Here is a 23,300-nt window from a genome sequence, read left to right as displayed (position 1 = left end):
CCATTGTCTTGAAGCCTGCTTAAGACCATATAGTGATTTGAGTAGTTTACAGTCCTTGTACTCCCCTTGTCTATGGAAACCCTATGGTAGCTCCATGTAAACATCTTCATAAAGATACCCTTGCAAAAAGGCATTGTTGATATCCATTTGAAATAGATTCTATCCTCTAGAGGCTGCTATGTTTATGATTGTTCTCACGGTAACCATTTTGGCTACAGGAGAGAATGTCTCATGATAGTCCAATCCTTCTTGTTGTGTATAACCTTTTGCTATTAACCGAGTTTTATATCTCTCTATTTCTCCATTTGCCTTATACTTTATCTTAAACATCCATTGTATCCTATGGCTCTTTTTCCTGCAGGTAGGTCAACAGTTTCCCATGTTGCATTGTCCTCAAGAGCTTTAATCTCTTGTGACATTACTTCTACCCAGTTTTCATCCTGACAAGCTTCCTTGAAGTTCTTTGGTTCAACTATTGCAGAGAACACACCCAAATAGGGCTTATTATAATTGGCTGACAAATGAGAGTAGGACACAATGTTTGAGATACAATGAGGATGATTCTTAGCATTTGAGGGGGTAACATAGTCCTTCAGCCATATGGAAGGTCTTGTAATCCTGCTAGATTTCCCGACAACAGCTTCATCATGTGTATGTACTTGCTCCATATATGACTGGCTTGTGTCTGGATCTGTAACTGGTTGTACTCCAACTTGTTCTACTGGCTGGTGCATAGCAGAAGTATCAACTGAATTTATTGTGGTCTCAATTGGTTCTATTGTCTGAGTGTCTGCTTTAGCTGTTGATTCCATGACTGGTATAGGTGAGATATGATCATGGGCAAGTTCAACTTGATCATAAGTTGTGGAGAAGTTTGAATCTTCAGTGGTTGCATGCTCCTTACTAGAAAATCCCTGCTCCAATTGTTCAGGCAGAAGGTCATTTGTCACAAAAGATTCAGCCCATGGAAATATGTCTTCTGTGATATGAGTTCCTTTCTTGAAAGGAAACATTTGTTCCCTGAATGAGACATATCTACAAATGAACACTTTTCTGCTATCTAAATCATATAGCCTGTACACTTTTTGTATTTTTGAGTATCCTATAAGGACTAACTTTCCTGCTCTTGGAGTAAACTTGTCACCACCAAGCAAGTTACTTGCAAAACACAAACAACCAAACACCCTTAAGTGCTCTATCTTTGCTGGTTTGTTATGCAGCACTTCATATGGACACTTCCCTTGCAGTACTTTTGTGGGCAACTTACTAATCAAATATGTAGTTGTTTTCATGCAGTCACCCCAGAACATCATTGGCATTGAATTTTGGAACATCAGTGCCCTTGTAACTTCTAGGATATGTCTATATTTTCTTTCCACTGTGCCATTTTATTGAGGTGTATATGGACAGCTACTCTAATGTTCAATTCCTAGAGATGTCAATAAATCATTGCACTGAGAATTAAAGAATTCACTACCATTATCTGACCTCAACACCTTCACAGTTACATCAAATTGATTTTTTATCATAGCAAGAAAGTTTTTTATTACAACTAACTCTTCACACTTTGATTGAATCAAACATACCCAAATATATCTACTGTAGTCATCTACAATGGTAACAAAATAATGATTTTTATCATATGTGTACACTCTATGTGCCCCTAAAACATCTAGGTGAACAAGTTAAAAAGAATTAGTAGAACTTGTATTACTTGAAGGAAACTTTAACATACAATGTCTAGCTAATGGACAAACATGACAATTCTCTTGCACCTACATGTCCACCTTATTCTTTAACTCTGGAATATGTTGCATAGACTTCAATGATGCATGACCTAACCTCATGTGCCAGAGTTCACCTTCTGCTCCGTTGTTCAAGAAGAAACCTGCTGCAACTACTATTATGTTTTCCTTTAGCAGATATAATCCATTGTGCTCTCTACCAATCCCCATCACCCTGCCATTGTAAAGATCCTGAAACATGCAAAAATCAAAAAAGAATATGACCGAGCAAATGAGATCTCTTATGAGTTTTGATATTGACAATAGATTGAATTTAAAGTCTGGTAAATATAAGACATTTTTAGCTATCTTATTCCCTAGTATAGATGCTTCTCCAGTGTGTGTTATTTCTGCTTTATTTCCTATTGGTAATTGCACCTCATTCCTTCCTTGATCATCAGTTCTTCTCACACTACTTAGAATATCCTTAGAATATGTGACATGATGAGTTGCTTCTGTGTCTATCACCCAATCACACATACATGTATTTTCCTAGCAAGGAAATTATACCTGTCCAGGGGGAGAGGAGATCGACGAGGATGTTATACACCGTATCAGGGTAGGATGGATGAAGTGGAGGTTAGCATCTGGATATTGTATGACAAAAGAGTTCCACTGATACTCAAAAGTAAGTTCTATAAAGTGGTGGTTAGGCCGGCCATGATGTATGGGGATGAGTGTTGGCCGGTTAAGAAATCACATATCTAGAAGATGAAGGTAGCAGAAATGAGGATGTTGAGTGGATGTGCGGGCATAGTAGGATGGATAAGATTAGGAATGATGATATTCGGGAGAAGGTGTGTGTAGCTCTCATTGATAACAAGATGCGGGAAGCAAGGCTCAGGTGGTTCGGGCACGTTCAGATGAGAAGCCCAGATGCTCCGGTAAGGAGGTGCGAACGGCTGGCTATGGAGGGCTCGAGAAGTGGTAGAGGACGACCTAAGAAGTATTGGAGGGAGGTGATTAGGCAGGATATGGTGATGCTTCAGATTTTCGAGGACATGACACTTGATAGGAATATGTGGAGGTTGAGTATTAGGGTTGTAGGCTAGGAGGTGGTTGAGTCTTGCCTTACGCCATAACTCTGGGAGACTAGTTTGGTAGGGATACTATTTTGTTTTTGCTTTGTATCATTCCTCTTGATTTCATATCGTTCTTATTTTTCATATATTATTTCTGTGGTGTTACTAATATATCTTCTTTTGTCCTTTTGTCTTCTTGAGCCGAGGGTCTTTCGAAAACAACCTCTCTACTCCTTCGGGGTAGGGGTAAGGTCTGCGTATACACTACCCTCCCCAGACCCTACTAGTGGGATTTTACTGGGTTGTTGTTGTTGTTATTGTATGTTTGTAGAACACTGTGATGTTGTTGGTTTTGACAAAAACTTGACTAATTGTTTATATTGTTCTTCTATGAAGAATTGTCCATTCCCCTGCACTTGAACAGCTGGTGCCTTGCCTTCCTCATTATTTACATTGACATTGTTGGTATAAACCTTTCCTCCTCTAGTCTGATATTTTCTCTTGCTTTTGAAATCAGCTAGATATCCAATTATCTTAAAACAGTTTTTCTTAAGGTGACCTTTGTATCCATAATTCTCACAAATGAACCCTGGTCTTTTTACCTTTAAAATCCCGACCCCTTCTTGCCAACATGGTGAGTGGTTCCCTATGAGTATCAACCACACCTAAGGACCTTTGACTCTCTTCTTGAGTAACTATTGCATATGCTTCATTAACAGTCACTACAGGTCTTTTTGCTAGTACATTACTCCTTATGTTATTATAACTTTCATTCAAGCTCATAAGAAACTGCAGCAAACATTGTGGCCTTAAATGTTCAACTGAAGGTCTAGCCTCCTCACAATCACATGAGGACAGAGACACTAATACACCAAGTTCATCCTACAAATCCTTCATTTTAGATAAATGGGTAGTGATAGAGTCAATACATTTTCTTAATGTTACTATGGTTGTCCAAAGGTGATAGATTCTAGTCAGATTTGTTCTATCAAACCTCTCCTAAAAATCACTCCAGACTTTTCTCGCATTTGAAGCATAGACAACGCTTGGCATCAACTCACTCGATACAATGCTTCCAATCCAAGACAAAATAATTGCATTGCATTTTTTCCACTATTCTACCAATTCGCCTCTATACATACTCTTCATACAAGTTCCGTCCACAAACCCTAGTTTACTCTTTCCCTGGAGTGCAAATTTCATCACCCTGCTCCACAACGTGTAATATTCAGGCCCTGTGAGTTTGAGCCGTATTAAGACAAGTCCAGGAGCATATGAGGATTGTAAAAATAGCGGATGATTGTGATCTAGTGAGGCGACCTCATTCCCTGCCATAGCTGATCAGATCGGAGTTCCGTCGAGCTTCGATTTAATGAATTTCTTCCTAATTCCGATGAATTTATGATCGTTGCTCTGATACCATGATAAATTCTACACAATGCATCAGAAACAACACACATGCAAGCAAATAATGATGAAAAAGAAGAAGAGAAGAAATGGAAGATATAGAGATGAGATGGAGAAGAAGAGCTGAAGTGTTATTTTTATCTGCCTATTACACGTGAGTGTGGTCCGATTTATAGACCACATAACCGACTCTAACTAACCTCCCTTTTCCTATTTACACTTTAGTCCCTCAACTATTTACTAGCACGCATCAGTCTAGTCTCTATAACAATAGTTATTATATTCCGATCACATTGGAATCTCGGGGCAAAAAAAAAAGGAATTTTATAGGCTCCAAGATGATGGTATCTAAGTAGGCATTTAGACATAAGTTCCAAGATTTTTTTTCAAATTTGAAATTTTACTAAAATTTGATTTGAAGATGAAGTTGTGTTTGGTTATAATTTTTGCAACATTTTTAGATGTACTTTTTTTAAAATCATGAAACATGATTTATACCCTACAATTTGTCAAAAATATCAAAATCACCCCGAATTGATTATCCTATTGAAAGAAACAATCATACATGTTGATTGCTTAACTGTACGAACAATCTGTAATAGAAGTTGTAGTGGCTCCTTCAGGTAAAAGTATAAATTGTAAATCTTAACAGTGGATATCAAAATATAGTTCAAGACCACTCAATAAGGTAGTAGGTAGTTGTAGGTGTTAATTGTTACTTAGGTTTAATAACTAATTGGGTCCTTTTATAAATTTTTAAAAAATAGGGTAAATTTGTAAAACTTAAAAAAAACAACTTTTTAATTTTTTAATTGAAAAACTAGTTCTCAGCAGTTTTTCAAATTCGAAAATACATTTTCAAGCTGGATTTGAAAAAATATAAAATTTTCTTAGACAAACATTGTTCTAAAAAAAAATTTCTTTTTGAAAAAAAGGAAACTTTTTTAATGTCCAAATGGGTCTAAGTGTAGGTTTTGTAACTTCAGATTAAAAGTAGCTCAGATATGAATAACATATTTTAGACAATACGAAAAGAGTAAATTTAAATCCTGCCTTGACAATCATTTATTGGCATTAATCACATTTTACCTGAATATCCAAGTTGAAACAGAAAACAACTTGAGTACTGTTCACATAAAGTCAACACTCAATAAAACTGTATCGCTATTAGTTTAATTCCAGTAATTTAAAAAAACATTTAGAGAAACAAGTCAATTATAGCCAGGTAGTGGCCAGCATCATATATTTATTTAGCCATGTTTATGTACTTTAATTTTCATAAAAATGCGAAATTGTTTAAGAAAGTAAGTATTAAAATAGTATCCTCCCCTTATAAAAGGCCAGCACTTTTAGCTGTCTCTGTTCTCACATCTACCTTCTTCCCGTCATAAGACAATACTCCAACAAAAAAAAAAATGAAGCACAGGGCTTCTAATTTTCTATGCTTATTCTTACTAATATTTGTGGGATTTTCCCTTGTCATTTCCACCATCTCAGTTCCTTCTTCAAGTAAGTCATAAATAAATCTATTCCTATTATCTTTTCTTTTCAGATATTGCTAATTTTGATTCCTGACAGTAATTTGTATCTTGTGGTGATAATTTACAGGAAGCCTAAAGACAATTACAGAAAATCTACCATTCCAAGATTCTCATTACAAGGTTCCTCTTTCTTCTTTCTTGAATCCTATTTATTACTACAGTAATTTCCTTTTCTTTTTTTTACTCTTTTTACGTGGAGGTGTTTAACTTTGTACGGATTACTAACACTTTTAAAACTTGTGGCTATAAAATATGTATCTTGTGGTGTTAATTCTTTAAGATTATCTATGAAATTGATGAATTTTGAAATTGTTGAATTAAGGTAATGATGGAGAAGAAGAGGGAGCTGTTGGTGGAAAGAGACGACTATCCAGGAACAGGTGCCAATAACCATCACGATCCAAAACCTCCTGGGGCTGAATAAATAAAGATGTGTGCAGTGAATTAGATGTAATTATGTTGGTTGTTTTATTACTATCTTATTTGAATGGTAATTATTAGAAATGTAAACGACTACATTGTACTACTGTATATGTTTCTTTTGTTTACTGCGCACAATAGATTAAGAAATTTGGTAGTTGGGCTGGGTTTTACCATGTGATGTTAAACTGAAACAACCTTGACATGAACTCCTAATACAGCCTTTAGGATAAATTTGTTGAAAAAACATAAGTAATATATATATTTGCTTTGTTTAAATAATACGTACTTATTTTGGATTAAATTCGAAACCTTAGCAAGAATGGACAGAAGGGAGTATTTTCGTAAAAACATGATAGAGAAATAAAAGGAAATTAAATAGAAAATAAAGAAAGAAGGACTGAATAGTGAATACCATATACAACAAATGAGTAAAAATAGCACGGGCTACCTATTTTTCGGACGGGTAATTAAAAAATAACCAACGTTTGCGAAGTCATTAAAACATAGTCATTATTTTGGTGAAACATGAAAAGTTCCAGCATAATACGCGGGATTATGGTGCTGCGTATAAACTTCCAACATATTATGTTGGAACTCCAGCACACGAAAAATTCCAGCATAATATGTGGGATTATGGCGCTCCTGCCTATAAACTTCCAGCATATTATGATGGAACTCCTTCGCATTTTATTGTAGCATAGTATGCTGGAAGCTCATATGTAAAAAATTCGAACTCCCGCATATTATACTGAAATACTTTTGGATTTTTAAAAGTATTTTTGTACAAATTTTATCTTTACATGAAAAGTAACTAAATTGTTATTATTTTTAAAACTATGACTATTTTTCAATTACTAATTGTAAATATATCTATTTCTGATGTTTACCCAACAAATGATGTCACGAGTTACCTGACAAGAATTAATTATAGTACGTACCTAAAATAATAATAATTGGAGGAGTGAAAGGACTTCTTTTCCTTCGGCAGGACATGGATGGTTCTTCGCCTGTTGGCATCTTGACATCCACCCACACCAATTGATAACATATGAGGTTCGGATAAAATGGGAAAACATTCTCTCTCTTTTTTGCCCATAAATAATATGACGACTAAGAGAACTAATGAATACATTATATATTTCTCGAAATAGGCTGAAAATTCCATAACTACTGTTTATACCAAGTTTAGGTTTTCATCCTCATGTAATACAGTGAAAGTAGGAGTACGTACAAAATATTTAAGCAAAAAGACACGTGATATCTTTTAAATCTATAATAATTGCGTACTAGTACTAGCCCCGCGCCCTCATCTTTTACCTTCTGATTCAATCGACTAAAAGTCAAGAAATTTTACAGACTGGTTTTCCAATTTATCGCATTCCTATTGGTTGACAATTCATAAGCACAACAGATTATTGTCTAAGCTAATCTAGAAGTTTGCACTTATTTCTTTCGGTGATAAAACCATTCAAATGTAGTTCTCCATACGGAATGCCTAACTTTATAAGAAATTCAAAACACGGTAAATTAAATTTCAATGTTTTGACTTTTCTCTACCCATATTAGCATACTTTAACAAAAATTAGGCTCTCATTTTTCCAAAAGTTTGAAAAGCAAAACTCAAAACGATCACATATGCCATACATTTCAACATCGGCTTCTATAAATATATAAAACACTTGGCCCCTAATATTTCATGCATTAACCATATCCTTGAAAATGAAGATCATATCAAGGATTTTATTGCTTTCTTGCCTCCTATTTTTTACCTGGAATAAGGTTAAAGGGACTGGCTGGAAATATACTGTCATTCTTAGACAGAAAAGCCTTATTGCCGGCAACCACCGCGGCCAACGGCGGTGGCCTAACGCTAGCGAAAGGCGAAAACGGGAGCTGCCCGCTCGACGTTTTTCAAGCACAAAATGTTCAGAGCACAGGCCTTCCTTTAAAATTCTTAATGGTGAATTCAAGTGCAGGACTAGTAATTGACGAAAATGAAGACATAAATATAAAATTTGCAGCACCAAGGTACGTGTCAATTTGCAATAAATCCACTGTTTGGAAAATTGACGGGTTTGTCACCACTGGCGGAATTAAGGGTGGGACTGAAAATGGTACGGCCACAAGTTTGTTTACGATTCAGAAGTATGAAGATGCCTATGCGTTACAGTATTGTCCAAGAGCTACAGGGTGTTCCTTTATTTGTCCAAGATTGTTGTGTGGGTATATTGGTATTGCACCTGCAGCTAATGGATCGAGGCGTTTGGCTGTGAATCGTCCAGTTTTCAAGATTGTGTTCAAAAAGGCTTAAGATTCGGAGGTGCATCCCAGATTTTTCATAATTAAATATTTATAATAGATGTGGATTTTCTAACACATATATAAGGTATGCATAACTAGTAATATATTATAAGCTAGGTCCGCTTCTACTAAGATATTCATAGCTAGTAACATATATAGCCAAAATAATAGCAAACCGTGATGTAATAATTTATTGGTGTGGGCCGTACGCATGTTATAAAGGAGGTGTTTCATATTAATTTGTCATTTTAATCCGCAGGAATAAATACAAAATGTATATTTTTTGTGTACATGTGTATTATATATATAAAAAAATATACGTATTTTATATACTTTTTGGCTAGCTAAAACAATTAGTTTCGACCTACTGGTCAATTTTGTATTTTGCCCTATATTCCTTGTGGTTCACCTTTTTGTTATTTTGATTTATTATTATCCTAGTTTCCTTTTTCTGTTGAATTGATTAAAAATCATGTTTGTAAATTTAACAGCCTGTATCAAACTATTAGTTACATAATTTTTTACAATTACATACGCGGGTTAAAGGAAAAGGAAACGGGACAGTAAGGATTGTGTGAAAGACTTTAATGGATACACCAGATTATAAAGCTTTAGTTTGCTGCAAAAATTATTTGTAATTAAACTATTTATACTACTAAATGCAAAAATCATAGGATCTGTGTAAAGAAAATTTTGTTATATATAATTAAAAAGTTTACAAAAAATAAATAAAAATAAACTATCAATGTATGCAATTTGACATAGCAGGTTATTACTTGGTTTTCTAGGTTAATTAGCATATAAGATTTGCTGTTTAGAGTTACTTGTTATAAATGAACTCATCTGATAGTGTGAAAAATATATATATTATCGGTATAAGAAACTTAAATTGCATGTTCATTTAGGCTAGGCTATATCAACCATGCCAAAGATTCCGTAACGATTTGTGATTATTGAGAGTTGAGATAGTTAAATGAGGGTATATTAGTCATTACACACAAGTGATAGGCATGTGTAGGTCGTTATTTGGTTAAACACTGTTCACTCTTGTAACAAAGCATAACAGAGAATGAAATAAAAGTTTCTCTCCTCTTCTTCACTCTCGTCTTCTCTGAATTCTCTAGAATCTAGGGTTTAATCTTCCATGCAACTTCAATTCTATTCATGGTATCAGAGCGGGTCATTGAAATTGAGTTGAAATTCTGCAAGATCTGAACATCGAACACTAATTAGAAGCTTTGATTTCATTAGCCATGGCGGAAACAGAAAATCTCCCAATTGATCATAATCACCCTCTGTTTTTAGCAGCTATAGATACACCTGGAGTAGTTTTGCACGATATCAAGCTCACCGGACAGGAAAATTATGGCTTGTGGAGTAGATCGATGCGGATGGCACTTTTGAGGAAGAACAAGCTAGGTTTCATAGAAGGAACTTGCTTGAAAAGCTCTTACAAAGGAGAATTGGCGAATCAGTGAGAGAGATGTAATGTCGTTGTTCTTTCATGGATAGGACGTACAGTATCAACAGAATTGTAGTCGAGCATCATTTATGCTTCAAATGCAAAAACAGTATGGAAGGAATTCAAGGAGAGGTTTGATAAATCTAATCTCACTCGTTTTTACCTTCTATGGATACAAATTGGATTATTAAAGCAAGGCACTGACTCTGTAACATCATATTATACGAAAATGAAAGACCTCTGGGATGAGATTGATCTATTAGTTCCAGGACCTGGTTGTGATTGTGAAGAAACTAGACCTTTTATTGACCAATTTAAGAATCTGCGTTTATTACAGTTCCTAGTTGGGCTTAATGAAAGCTATAGTCAGGTGAGAAGTCAGATATTGCTTAAGACGCCAGTATTGATTGTAAATCAAGCCTATGCTTTGGTCATTCAAGAAGAAAGTCAGCGTGAACTAATAGCCCATCTGGCCAAGCTGCAAAAATTAGCTTATTTTGAGAAGTGCTTTTTTTCAAAAATGCTTTTCTCAAAAGTACTTTTGGTGAGAAACAGTTTGTGTTTGGCTAATTAGTTTGAAAAACACTTCTGAGCAGCAATTAGTGTTTGGCCAAGCTTGAAAAACTGCTTCTAAGTGTATTTTTCTCAAAAGTACTTCTCAAAAAAGTGCTTTTGGAGAGAAACTACTTTTTTCTGCTTCTCCAAAACTGCTTCTGCTTCTCCTCAAAAGCACTTTTTTTCCTTCTAAAAGCTTGGCCAAACACCTCAATTTTTTGCCAAAAAAATCACTTTTGGCCAAAAAGAAGCTTGGCCAAACAGGCTATAAGTGTGCTTGAGATAAATAGGAAACCTTTAACTATGATGGCATGATAGAATCAAGGATATAAGGGTAAGAAGATTGGGATTGTTTATGAACGTTATGGGTATAGGGACACCTCAAGGAAAACTGTTACAAGATTATAGGGTATCCTACTGACTTCAAAAGCAAGAAGAAACAACAAGGACAAGGAAACAGAACTTATGCTAACATGGTGACAGAAGAAATTACAAGCTCATCTCAAGGCCAACAGATGGGGCAACTGTTCACTAAAGGTCAAAACAAGCAGATACTGGAGCTTCTAAACAAAACACCTGCAGGTAATAGTCATACACTAATGGCAGGTATAACCACCTTGTTATCTGATGCATCTTTATGAGAATGGGCAGTAGACACAGGAGCATATCACCATATCGCATATGATAAAGAAATTCTATCTAACATAGAGAACATTGAGCAACACAGGAATCATAAAGTACAAGTTCCAACAGGTAGCAAATGTTCAATAACACACAAAGGAAAAACTTCAATTCTGCCGGGATATGAACTAAAAGATGTGTTGTATGTTTCAGATTTTAAGTTCAATCTACTGTCAGTTTCCAAACTGACCAAGTAGCTGTTATGTTGTGCTCTATTCTTCCTTGATTTTTGTGTATTACAGGGCCTTTACAATGGGAAGGTGATGGGGATTGATAGAGAGAACTGTGGACTTTATATTCTGAAATGGAGAGACAAGCAAGTAACAGCATTGGTCACAAAAAATACTGATGAGTGCAGTCTTTGGCATATGAGATTGGGACATCCATCAATAGTGGCAATAAAACATATTCCTGCCTTGAAGAATAAATTAGTGGATAGTATACAGCATAATTGTGAAGTATGTCCTTTAGCTAAACAAAGTAGATTGAAGTTTCCTCTCAATAGCAGTAAGATTGAGTGTATTTTTCAGCTTATTCATCTTGATGGCTGGGGTCCTCACAAAATGCCTACATATGATAGGAAATACTATTTTCTTACAATTGTGGATGATTTTAGTAGGTACACTTAGGTATGCTTGTTGCAGTCTAAATGTGAAGTTGTAACAGTATTGAAGGATTTTCTTATAATGGTAAAGAGTCAGTTTGACATGAATGTGAAAGTGCTAAGATCTGATAATGGAAGAGAGTTTTTTAATTCCAGTTTTAATGAATTATTAGCATCCTTAGGCATTGTGCATCAAAGCAGTTGTCCATATACACCTCAACAGAATGGGGTGGTGGAAAGAAAGAACAGATATATACTTGAAGTGGCTAGGGCATTGCAGTTTCAGAGTTCTGTTCCTAATAGATTTTGGGGAGATAGCATAAAGACAACTGTTTACCTCTTCAATAGATGACCTACACCCATACTACAAGGAAAATCTCCTTATGAAGTTTTGTATAATAAATTGCCTGCTATTGATCACTTAAAGGTGTTTGGATGCATGTGTTTTTCTAGCAATTTGCCAAAAGGTGATAAGTTTGCAAAAAGAGCAAGAAAATTAGTTCTCATAGGTTATTCAGAAGTTCAAAAGGGGTATAGATTGTTTGACTTAGAAACTAAAGCTATTTTTGTAAGCAGGGATGTTAGCTTTAGAGAACATATTTTCCCTTTTAAAGAAAGTGTAACCACTCCACAAGATCCATTTCCCACACAAGCTTCTATACCACCACATCCTGATCCCTCATTGCCTATATCCACAGACACTCACATTCCACCTACATACAATGCACCAGCCATAGAGAACACAAATACACCTACTACATAAGTCCTACACCTTAATCACACAGACAAAAACACAGAAACAGCAGAGGTTGAGCATGGTGAGCAAGTTACCTACATTGACTTAGTTCCAAACACTGAGTCAGAGGTACATGTTACTCCTGACAATAACGTACCTATGATTCGAAGTGATCAAGAGCCTAGGAAGACTATGAGGACATCTAAGCCCCCAGTTTGGTTGAAAGACTACCAAACTACTCAGAAATTCTCTGGCCAATACTTATATCCATTGACTAACACCCTTACTTATGCTAATCTCACAGGAGGTTATCAAGCATACCTGCAAGTTTTTTCAGCTGAAGTTGAACCTACTACCTTTCAGCAGGCTTCCACTGATAGCAGATGGATTACAACTATGGAATAGGAGATTCAAGCTCTTGAAGATAATCAAACTTGGGAGATAGTGGACTTACTAGCAGGGAAACAAGCTATTGGTTCCAAGTGGGTATACAAGATCAAATACAAGGCTAATAGAGAGGTAGAAAGATACAAGGCAAGACTAGTTGCTAAGGGCTATAATCAAAAGGAAGGGTTGGACTACCATGACACATTCTCACCTGTAGCAAAGATGGTCACAGTCAGGACCATTATCAGCATAGCAGCTGCCAAGGGTTGGCCTCTATCTCAAATAGATGTCAGTAATGCCTTTTTACAAGGGGATCTCTATGAAGAGGTTTATATGCAGCTACCTCAAAGATTTCATAAACAAGAGGGAATTGAAAGTGTGCAGGCTTATGAAATCCCTCTATGGTCTTAAACAAGCATATAGGCAATGGAACATAAAGCTCACTGATGCACTTGTTCAGAATGGTTACAAACAAAGTCCTTTTGATCATTCTCTATCCACAAAGCAGCAAGGAGGAGAGATAGTCATCATACTGGTATATGTAGATGATTTGATGATTACTGGGAGCTCCCCCAACTTAGTCAATGATGCCAAGAAGGTCTTACACAGTAAGTTCAAGGTTAAGGATTTAGGCAGGCTGAGGTACTTTCTGGGAATTGAAGTATCAAGGTCAAAGAAAGGAATCTTGTTCAATCAAAGAAAATATGCTTTGGAACTAATTTCAGAGGTAGGCTTAAGTAGTGCAAAACCAGTTGCAACTCCTATAGAGTTGAATCAAAAATTGACAACTGTGGAATATGATACATGTGTTGGGAAGACAGGAGACTTAGAGCTAAAAGATAATTCAGCTTATCAAAGATTAATAGGAAGGTTGCTATACTTAACAATTACCAGACCTAATATAAGTTTTGCAGTGCAAACTTTGAGAGAGTCCATGCAAAGGCCCAAAGAGTCACTTATGGAGGCAACATTGAGAATAGTGAGATATATCAAAGGGGCACCAGGCATGGGATTACTGATGGAAGTAGGACCTATCGATCAACTAGTTGCTTACTGTGATTCAGACTAAGCATCATGCCTTAATACAAGAAAATTTGTGACAGGATATGTTGTTAAATTGGGACATTCTTTGATATCTTGGAAATCAAAGAAGCAACCTACAATAAGCAGGAGTTCAGCAGAAGCTGAATACAGAAGTATGGCTGCTGCAACTGCTGAGATCACATGGCTAACAGGATTGCTGGAAGACTTAGGAGTTAAAGCATCTAGACCTGTTACATTGTTCTATGACAATATAGATGCAATACAAATAGTTAGGAATCCAATATTTCATGAGGGGACAAAGCACATAGAAATCGATTGCCACTTTTTCAGATAGAAAATCAAGACAAGGCTTATTACTCCATGTCATGTTCCTTCCTCCTTACAACTAGCAGATCTTCTAACAAAAGGACTGACTGCATCACAACATTCCTTCCTGGTCTCCAAGCTTGGTGTGTTAGACATCTTCCACCCTCCAGCTTGAGGGGGAGTATTAAGAGTTGAGATAGTTAAATGATGGTATATTAGTCATTACAAACACAGACGTGATAGACATGTGTAGGTCGGTTATTTTGGTTAAATGTTGTTCACTCTTGTAACAGAGCATAACAGAGAATGAAATAAAAAAAAATCTCTTCTTCTTCACTCTCTTCTTCTCTGAATTTTCTAGAATCTAGGGTTTAATCTTCCATGCAACTTCAATTCTATCAGTGATATTAAACAATGGGAGTGTCAAAACATATGCAGTCGCATCTCTTGTCCTATAGTATTGAAGTTTCTGCATAAAAGAAACAGAGTAGAAATTGGATAGCTCATCTTGGAGTCGTCACTCACATCTTAGCAAATTGCAATAGCTCCTCACCTCATCACAGGGCTGAATCGATAAAGGTGCGCTCCATTTCCAGTGAGATAGCAATAAAATAACACAATACTAATAAATATGGCCTTCTCCAGAGCTCTTTTCCTAAACTATCAGTGCATTTTCTAATTGTTTTTGGACCAATCAGGAGGATTCATCATGAATTAATTACCAAGTTTTAATCTGTTGCCAGTTTGCCGCAGCTTTTATCTGGGTTTCGATCGGCAATGTGAGCAAGCCCATGCTAGCAGAAGTTACCTCCAAAGACATACACATCTTTAGAATCAATGTATAGTTAAATACAAGGCACAAATAGAAGAGAAAAATTCATATTGGTAATACCTACTTGGGCATATAGGTCTTAGACTTGATATAGAACTTTTATTATTATTATTATTATTATTATTATTATTATTATTATTATTATTATTATTATTATTATTATAATAATAATAATAATATTGGTAAAACTAATGGGTAGTTAATACAAGTCTCTGTGGGTTCGACACTCGATTTATCACTTTATTACTTGTACGACTATTATAGTTATTTTATTTGAACCGATCAAGTCGTACGTATTCACTTATATCAACTGTAATCTGTTAAGGAATAAGAAAAACAAAAATGATAAAGTAGTAGTAGTAAAATATTTAGGGGTAGGCATTCGGGCAATTCAGATTGAATAAAAAAACTTCGCTTTGGATATTCGATTTTCGAAGTAAATAAATGACAATCCCAATCCAATCCAAAGAAGCTCGGATTGGATCGGATTTTTTAAGTTCGATTTTGGATTCGAATCGGATATTTTGGATTTTCGATTTTGAGCCTATATGTTTAGATGTTTCTTCTTCTTAAAAAAATGAACATCTAAAAAAGTATTCATGTTAAGTTACCTAAAAAGTTCCGCATTCTCACTACTTCATCCAAATAACGTATATTCAAGTAATGAAATAATTATCAAGAAAATAAAACAAAGACATTAATAAGGCCGATAAGAAGTAGCAATAGTAAAATTATGTCCAAATAAAAAGTTTTCCGACAACAACTTATTAATTAGTACTGAATATATGAGATAATATCTAATGGATAGAGTATTGGACTTATTGTTATTGCATATGGATAATGGACTAAATATGAAGTATAACAATTTCGGATTTTCGGATATCCAAAAATCTGAAAACTAATCCAATATCCAAAAAAAAGTTAAAATTAAATCAGAAATCCAATCCAGAATTCGAAAATCCAAACCAAAAATTCAAAAATTTCGGATTTTAGTTGGATTCAGGGTTTGTCCAAACTATGCCACCCCTAAAAATATTTCCAATCTTTTGAATTGAAACCTTGAGACGGCTTGTCGTTGCAATTAAAAGGTCCGGAACAATCATTTGCCGCAAAGGACTAGTTTAAGATGATCATAATTATCCTGTGATAAAATTTCCATGCTCATGGTTTCTTATTTCATTTCCTAGCGATGTTTCGAAGAATAAAAGAGAAACGTTCAAGAAAAATTTTGGAAATGAAAAGTTAACGAGGTTCTCAACCCACATGATTCGCCCCCTTAAACATAGGTAAAAAATCATTGAGCTTCTAGTTCCAACATATAGGTTCAGGGAAAAAACGATTAACATACAAGGTGTGTTTGGTATGATGGAAAATGTTTTCCATGAAAAAAATATTTTCTTGGAAAACAAGTAGCAATCTTATTCATTTTTTGGTGTTTGGTACGCAAATTAAGGAAAATATTTTCTCAAGAATATTCTTAAATAATTTTGATACAATAAACATGAAGCCATAAAGTTTCGAACCAACAACCTTCCGAACCCACAAATTTCATAAACTTCTGAACCGCAAAACTTTCAGAACCGCAAAATTTTGAACCTATAAACTTTATAATTTCTAAACCCGTAAACTTCGAAACACATAAACCTCCGAACTCATAACTTTAGAACTTGTAAAATTTTGAACCTGTAAACCGAAAGATGAAAAAAGTAAAACTGAAAATATATAAAAAAATATTTTTTCCAGGGAGGAGGGCAGGATAGGGAGTAGGGGTGGGGCAGGGGGCAGTGGGTGGGTGGGGGTGCAGAGAAAAAAATAAAAATTTAAAAATTATAAATAAAGTAAAAAAAAATTGTGCGGGGGTGGGTGGGGGTGTGTAAAAACGAAAAAAAGAAATTTGAAATTACAAAAAAAAAGTAAATTTTTTTGGGGTGAGGGGATGGGGGTGGGTAGCGTAGTAGGGTGGTGGTGACGGAAAAAAACCTTTTTTGGAGAGATGGCATGGGGTGGGGTTAGGTGGGTTGGGTGTGGGGTGTGGGATGGGTTGGTGAGGGTATGGAATAGGGTGGGGAAGTTGAGAAATGAGAAGGAGTTTTGGAAAATGTTTTCCCTTCTCTTGATAGGGAAAACATTTTCCTCCAATTGGAGGAAAATGAGTTGATGAGGAAAATGTTTTCCAAAACATTTAAGACAACCAAACATTAAAAATTGGAAAATATTTTCTTTCGTACCAAACACACCCACAAGCTCTACAGGATTGTGAATCCCATTGCCTCCCTTTTCTATATTTTTTCTGTTTCTTCTTTGATATTGTTGAAAGGGAATATTAAATTGCACTAAATTTGACAAAATCGACATATATTGTTAAAAAGTATATTATTCTCAACTATTTACGAAATTAAGCAGACACGTTATCTGAATAGGACTTATGAGGTTTGACCACAGACCCATAATATTTCAGAAGGCTTCGGTTGTGACAAAAGATAGAGAAAATGAACTATCCCTATTGTTTGATAAATGATTTACTTTTACCCTCCGTCCAACTTTGGTTCAAATTGTGTATAACGTTATCTTTGCATATGCTGGCATTATTTCATTGGGACACGTGGCACTCAATCTGTTTTTACTCGCGCCAGATTTAGACCCGCCCCAATTTTTTGTACCGAACTTGTTCTTCAATTCCCTTCTTCTTAGAACAACTTTCTTCTTCTTACAATGATTATACTACAAAATTCAGACCCGTTTCTCGCTCTCACACTTTATCTTTCACGCTCTTCCCTGAGTGCACTGTTGTAACTGGTTTGGATTCGAAATCGAAAGGGCATCCATTAAAATTTGAGTTTGGGTGTGTGACAAACTGAAATCGGAGCAATTACTATTACCTATTGTTGAAATTTATTGTTTGAGCTTAGAAGAAAAGAACTAAGCTACTGGCTTTCAAAAACTCGAGGTGAGAGTCTACTAAAATTCAAAGTTTTGATTTTTGGCTAGTTATATTGTTTAGATTTCAGAGAATCCCTGAGCTGAAAAACCTTAGACATGGGAGAAGCATACGCAGAGAGAGAACAACTTGAGGAAGAAAAAAAATAAGAGAAGTATATTTTATATCTTCAATGTAACAGTACACAATATTTATACATGTGCACTTAATTATCAACTCCCTAACAGACTGGTGGTCCATACAGTACTCCTAATAACTGATTGTAGTATCTGTACACTAACTAACTAATTCCTTTTCTCTCTATTATGTTACTTCTTTTGTTTCTACACTCCATCTCAATCTAGGTGGTATGAAAATATCTAGTAAACCTAGCTTGGACAGTAAGTACTCATGTTGAGCTCTAGGCAGTCCTTTAGTTAGCATATCTGCCAACTATTCTTTGGTTCCCATATATTCTATCTTGATTATCCCCTGCTGAATTTTTTGTCATATGAAATGACAATCAATCTCTATGTGTTTGGTCCTTTCATGAAAGACAAGGTTGTCAGCTATTTGTATGGCTGCTTTACTGTCAGTGTAGATAGTTACAAGCAATTCAAACACCACTCCAATGTCCTTGATAACCCAAATATCCAAACTAGTTTAGCTATTGTTGTTGCAATGCTTCTGTACTCTGATTCTGCAGAGTTTCTGGAAATAGCGCTTTGTTTCTTTGATTTCCATGATATCAGTGAATCCCCATACTTTATGAAAAAACTAGACACAGACTTCCTAGTCAAAGGACATGCTGCCCAATCAGCATCACAAAAGGCTGAGATTACATCTTTCATTTGACTTGACAGAAGCACTTCTTGCCCATGATGATTCTTAACATACTTGATCACCCTAAGTGTTGCCTCCATATGGGATTTTTTTTAGGCTTTTGCATAAACTGGCTAGGTGTTTGAACACTAAATGCAATGTCTGATCTTGTTAGTGTCAAATATAGAAGTTTGCCCACTAACCTTTGATAACTAGTAAAATCTGGTAATACTGTATTATCCAAGTTGTTGATTGTGCATGTGTGTTCACCATACTCCTGAGTAGTGAGTTTCACATTTACTTCAGGAGGTGTGGTAGCAGGTTTTGCAGCACCTAAGCCAAGTTCAGAAATAAGTTTTAATGCATACTTTCTTTGATGCATAAGAATAACCTTTGATGATCTTGCAAACTCTATCCCAAGGAAGTATTTTAACTCCCCTAGGTCCTTCATATTAAAGGTCTTCTGTAGTGTTGTTTTGGTCTTTTCTACTAGACTCAAATTAGGTCTTGTGATGAGCATATTATCCACATAGACTAGTATAACCACAATGCAGCTCCCAGTTCCTTGTGCAAATAAGGAGTGATCATGTTGACTCTGTGTGAAATCAAAAGTAATCAATGATTCTGATAGCTTTGCATTCCACTGCATGCGTACTTGTTTGAGACCATATAAGGATTTCAAAAGTCTGCAAGCTGGCCTACTCTCCCCCTGACTCTAAAATCCCTAAGGAAGAGTCATATAGATTTCATCAGGCAAATCACCCTATAGAAAGATACTGTACACATCCATTTGATGTATATGCCAATGTTTTGAAGTTGCAATAGAAAGGGTGGTTCAAATAGTAACCATCTTAACAACTGGACTAAAAGTTTCTTGATAATCAGTCCCTTGTTGCTGACTGAACCCTGCCACCAGCCTGGCTTTAAATCTTTCAACCTATCATGTAGATTTGTACTTCACCTTAAATATCCACTTGCAACAAATAGGCATCTTGCCTGGAGGAAGTGATACAAATTCCCAAGTGTGATTGGCCTCCAAGGCTGCTATTTCTGATTTCATAGCCTCCACCCACCTTGGATCTTTAATAGCCTCTTCATAAGAGGAGGGCTCCACAATAGTGGAGAAGGCTGCAATATAAGACTGGTAAGATGGAGAGAGACTATTATAGGAGACATAATTGGCCATGGAATATGGAGTTGTAGTGTTAGAAGGCTGAGTGACAAAATCCTTGAGCCATAGTGGAGGATATTTAGTTCTGAGAGATATCCTCAGAGTAGGACAAGGTTCAGAAGTAGTAGATAAAGAGCTATGCCTACCTTTAGATAAGGTAGGGTACAAGTGATCACCAGATGATGGAATAGGTAAATTGATGTGAGGAGAGGAACAGCCATCTGAGAACACTTCTTCACATCTAGGAGGTGAATGAGGGGGCTTGAATATAGGGGGAGAGACAGACAAAAAGTCTTTGAATGGAAAGACATCCTCTCTCAAGATAACATCTCTATTAACAAAGAAGTGTTGTATAGAAATATCTAAGAGAATATAACCTTTTTGCGTGTCTGAGAATCCCATGAGCACAGCAGCTTTGGCCCTAGGCATGAGCTTATCTGTCTCATGTACTTGCTTTACAAAACATAAGCATCCCAGGGTTCTAAGATGTCCCAGGTGAGGCTTCATATTGTACAACACCTCATAAGGTGAACAACCCTTCAATACTGATGATGGTAGTCTGTTGATTAGATATGTTGTAGTAATAACACAATGACCGCAGGACATGATTAGAATATGAGCTTGAAACCTCAGAGCTCTAGTGATTTCTAGGGGATGCATGTGCTTCCTCTCAACTACCCCATTCTGTTGAAGAGTGTAGGCACAGGTAGTTTGATGAAGAATTCCAAGGTTATTGAACACAGTTCTACATACTGAATTTAGAAATTCAGTACCATTGTCAGATCTTATCATTTTGACTATTTTATTGAACTGTGTATGTAAAAAGGCAATGAATTGTGGTAATACAACAGACACATCAGATTTCAGTTTCAGTACAAAAACCCAAGTCATTCTAGTGAAGTCATAAACCACTAAGAGAAAGTATTTATAACCATCAAATGTGACAGTTTTATAAGGTCCCCAAACATCTACATAAATGAGATCAAATGCATTAGTACTCTTAATGCTACAATTAGGAAATGGTGTCCTGGTCTGTTTAGCACATGGACAAACACAACAATTATTGATGGCATTAGTAATACTAGCTAGTTTGACAGGAAATAATTTCTTTAGAACAATAACGGACACATGACCAAGTCTCTTGTTCTATAAGGCTATATTATTGGGACAGATTGAGAGATCAGCTTTTGAGCTAACAGCTGCCAAGGACACAACAGCCAATCTCTTATTTCCATGTTGCTGTAGGAAGTACAAACCATCTCTTTCTCTAACAATCTCTTTCACCATGCCATTGAAGAGATCCTGAAACACACAAAAATTAGGATAAAAAAAGGCAAAGCACCTTAAGTCCCTTGTCACTTTTGACACTGATAGCAAATTATATTTGAATTGTAGTATATAAAATACTTCTTTTAGAGTGTTGTTGTTTGATATCTGACTATCTCCAACATGAGTTACTTGAGTGACATCTCCATTTGGCAAGAGAACTTTTCTAGAGATAGAGGGTTCAACTATAGAGACTTTATTTAATAGATTGACATTAAACACTATGTGGTTAGTTGCCCTTGTATCAATGATCCACTCTTGTGGACTAGTGGAAGCTAGTAAAGCAATATTAGTACCTGCTGCATTAGCTTGAGAAGTAGATGAAGGATAGTTGTTGCTTGCTGAAGAAGAGCTGACTGTGTTGCTGTTCAGAATTTGCATAATCTGATCATATTGTTCCTTGGTGAAGGGAAATGCACTATCTCCTCCACGTTGTGGTTGTTGTTCCATACTTGCATAGTGATTGTTGTTCTGCAAAGGTTGAATAGACCTTGGCTGCATAGTAGTAATTTGTGAACCAGAGTTTGGTTGTCCACGAGGCTGTATGTAGGAGCTTAGCTCAGGTAGTGAATTGTAACTACCGGTAGTTGAGCCATATTCAGCTACTGCATTATAAGAACCAACTCCCCCTTTCTTCTTAAACTTGCAGTCTGCTGGATAACCAACTATTTTATAGCAATTCTCCTTGATATGACCCTTTAGCTTATAGAACTCACACTGTAGATTAAAATTCTTTTTGTACTTTGGTCTATTACTAGGCTTAGTACTGTATAATGTTGTAGATTCATAGTGTCCACCAGTGGAATTAGGTGAAGACCCTAAGATTCCTATTGATCATGCTACATTTCTCTGAATCTCCTCACTCATTAATATAGCATAAGCTTGATTTACAGAAGGAACAGGTTTCATCATTATGATTTAACTACGAGCTTGTGAGTATGAGTCATTTAAGCCCATAAGGAACTCATACAGTTTTTGTTTATGAAGATGTTTAATAAATTTTTGAGTTTTTGGGCAGTCACAGCCAGGATATGGCACTAGTCTTCAGTTTCATCCCAGAGGTCTTTGAGTTTTGAATAGTACACAGATATAGAGGAGATACCTTGAGTTAGGGTTGTAATTTCCTTGTGTAGGCTGTAGCATCTAGTGTCATTCGCTTTGTCAAAACGCTCTTGCAATTCCATCCACACAGTGTGAGCATTGGTAACATATGCAATTCCACTGATCAAAGTTAGTGCTACAACATTTATTAGCCATGACAAAACTATAGCATTGGACCTTTCCCACTGATACCAATATTTTTCTCGAAATTTCTCCTTCTTCCACCTTCCGTCAAACATTCTGAGCTTGTTTCGACCTAGAAGAGCAATTTTCATATATCGATACCACAGTGAGAAGTTGTCTGTGCCTATTAATTGAAAGTAAATCAGAGATATTCCACTCGTATCAGTAGGTGCCAAATACATAGGATGAGTGACTGGAACTGAAATTCCTTCTTCAAATTCATCCTCCGATGAGGCTTGAGAAGTTTCAGTTATAGTTGCAGGTGTTTCCTGCTTAGAATTGTCGACCATCATTGTTGATGACTTAAAGCTTCAGAACTGAGATGCGAAAAGAGAGTTGAGTAAGGAAGAAAATTGAGGAGATGATTACAGATCCGGATCGATTTGTGAGCTTCAATTCACAGCTCAAAGCTCTGATACCATGTTAGATTTCGGAGAATCCATGAGCTGAAGAACCCTAGACATAGGAGAAGCATACGCAGAGAAAGAACAAATTGAGGAAGAAAAAAATGAGAGAAGTATATTATGTATCTTCAATGTAACAATACACAATATTTATACGTGTACGCTTAACTATCAATTCCCTAATAGACTAATGGTCCCTACAGTACTCCTAATAACTGATTGTAGTATTTGTACACTAACTTACTAATTCCCTTATTCTCTATTATGTTGCTCCTTTTATTTATACAGATA

General features: G+C 35.9%; 4 protein-coding genes across 4 annotated transcripts; 2 read left to right on the top strand and 2 right to left on the bottom strand.

The window, feature by feature from the left end:
- Nucleotides 1–317: 317 nt before the first annotated feature.
- Nucleotides 318–1,319, bottom strand: LOC142182150 (uncharacterized). The gene has a single exon (XM_075256141.1). The coding sequence runs from the start codon at nucleotides 1,317–1,319 to the stop codon at nucleotides 318–320; it is 1,002 nt and encodes a 333-aa protein (XP_075112242.1).
- Nucleotides 1,320–7,770: 6,451 nt separating this feature from the next.
- Nucleotides 7,771–8,810, top strand: LOC107765126 (kunitz trypsin inhibitor 5). Its single transcript, XM_016583736.2, is given in 2 exon segments — nucleotides 7,771–7,968; nucleotides 7,970–8,810. Coding segments are annotated over 2 exon segments (591 nt in total). The 5' UTR covers nucleotides 7,771–7,896; the 3' UTR covers nucleotides 8,489–8,810.
- Nucleotides 8,811–10,169: 1,359 nt separating this feature from the next.
- Nucleotides 10,170–12,543, top strand: LOC142182149 (uncharacterized). The gene is made up of 6 exons (XM_075256140.1): nucleotides 10,170–10,310; nucleotides 10,870–11,077; nucleotides 11,223–11,248; nucleotides 11,419–11,634; nucleotides 11,821–12,111; nucleotides 12,208–12,543. The coding sequence occupies exons 1-6, from the start codon at nucleotides 10,170–10,172 to the stop codon at nucleotides 12,541–12,543; spliced, it is 1,218 nt and encodes a 405-aa protein (XP_075112241.1).
- Nucleotides 12,544–19,764: 7,221 nt separating this feature from the next.
- On the bottom strand, nucleotides 19,765–22,895 carry LOC142182148 (uncharacterized). The gene is made up of 4 exons (XM_075256139.1): nucleotides 22,424–22,895; nucleotides 21,403–22,148; nucleotides 21,193–21,297; nucleotides 19,765–21,027 (listed from the first exon to the last, which is right to left on the bottom strand). The coding sequence occupies exons 1-4, from the start codon at nucleotides 22,893–22,895 to the stop codon at nucleotides 19,765–19,767; spliced, it is 2,586 nt and encodes an 861-aa protein (XP_075112240.1).
- Between the last annotated feature and the right edge of the window lie 405 nt (nucleotides 22,896–23,300).

This window comes from Nicotiana tabacum, chromosome 6 (genome assembly GCF_000715075.1).
Source record: "Nicotiana tabacum cultivar K326 chromosome 6, ASM71507v2, whole genome shotgun sequence".
Lineage (NCBI taxonomy): Eukaryota > Viridiplantae > Streptophyta > Magnoliopsida > Solanales > Solanaceae > Nicotiana > Nicotiana tabacum.
This window is presented reverse-complemented; position numbering and strand designations above follow the sequence as displayed.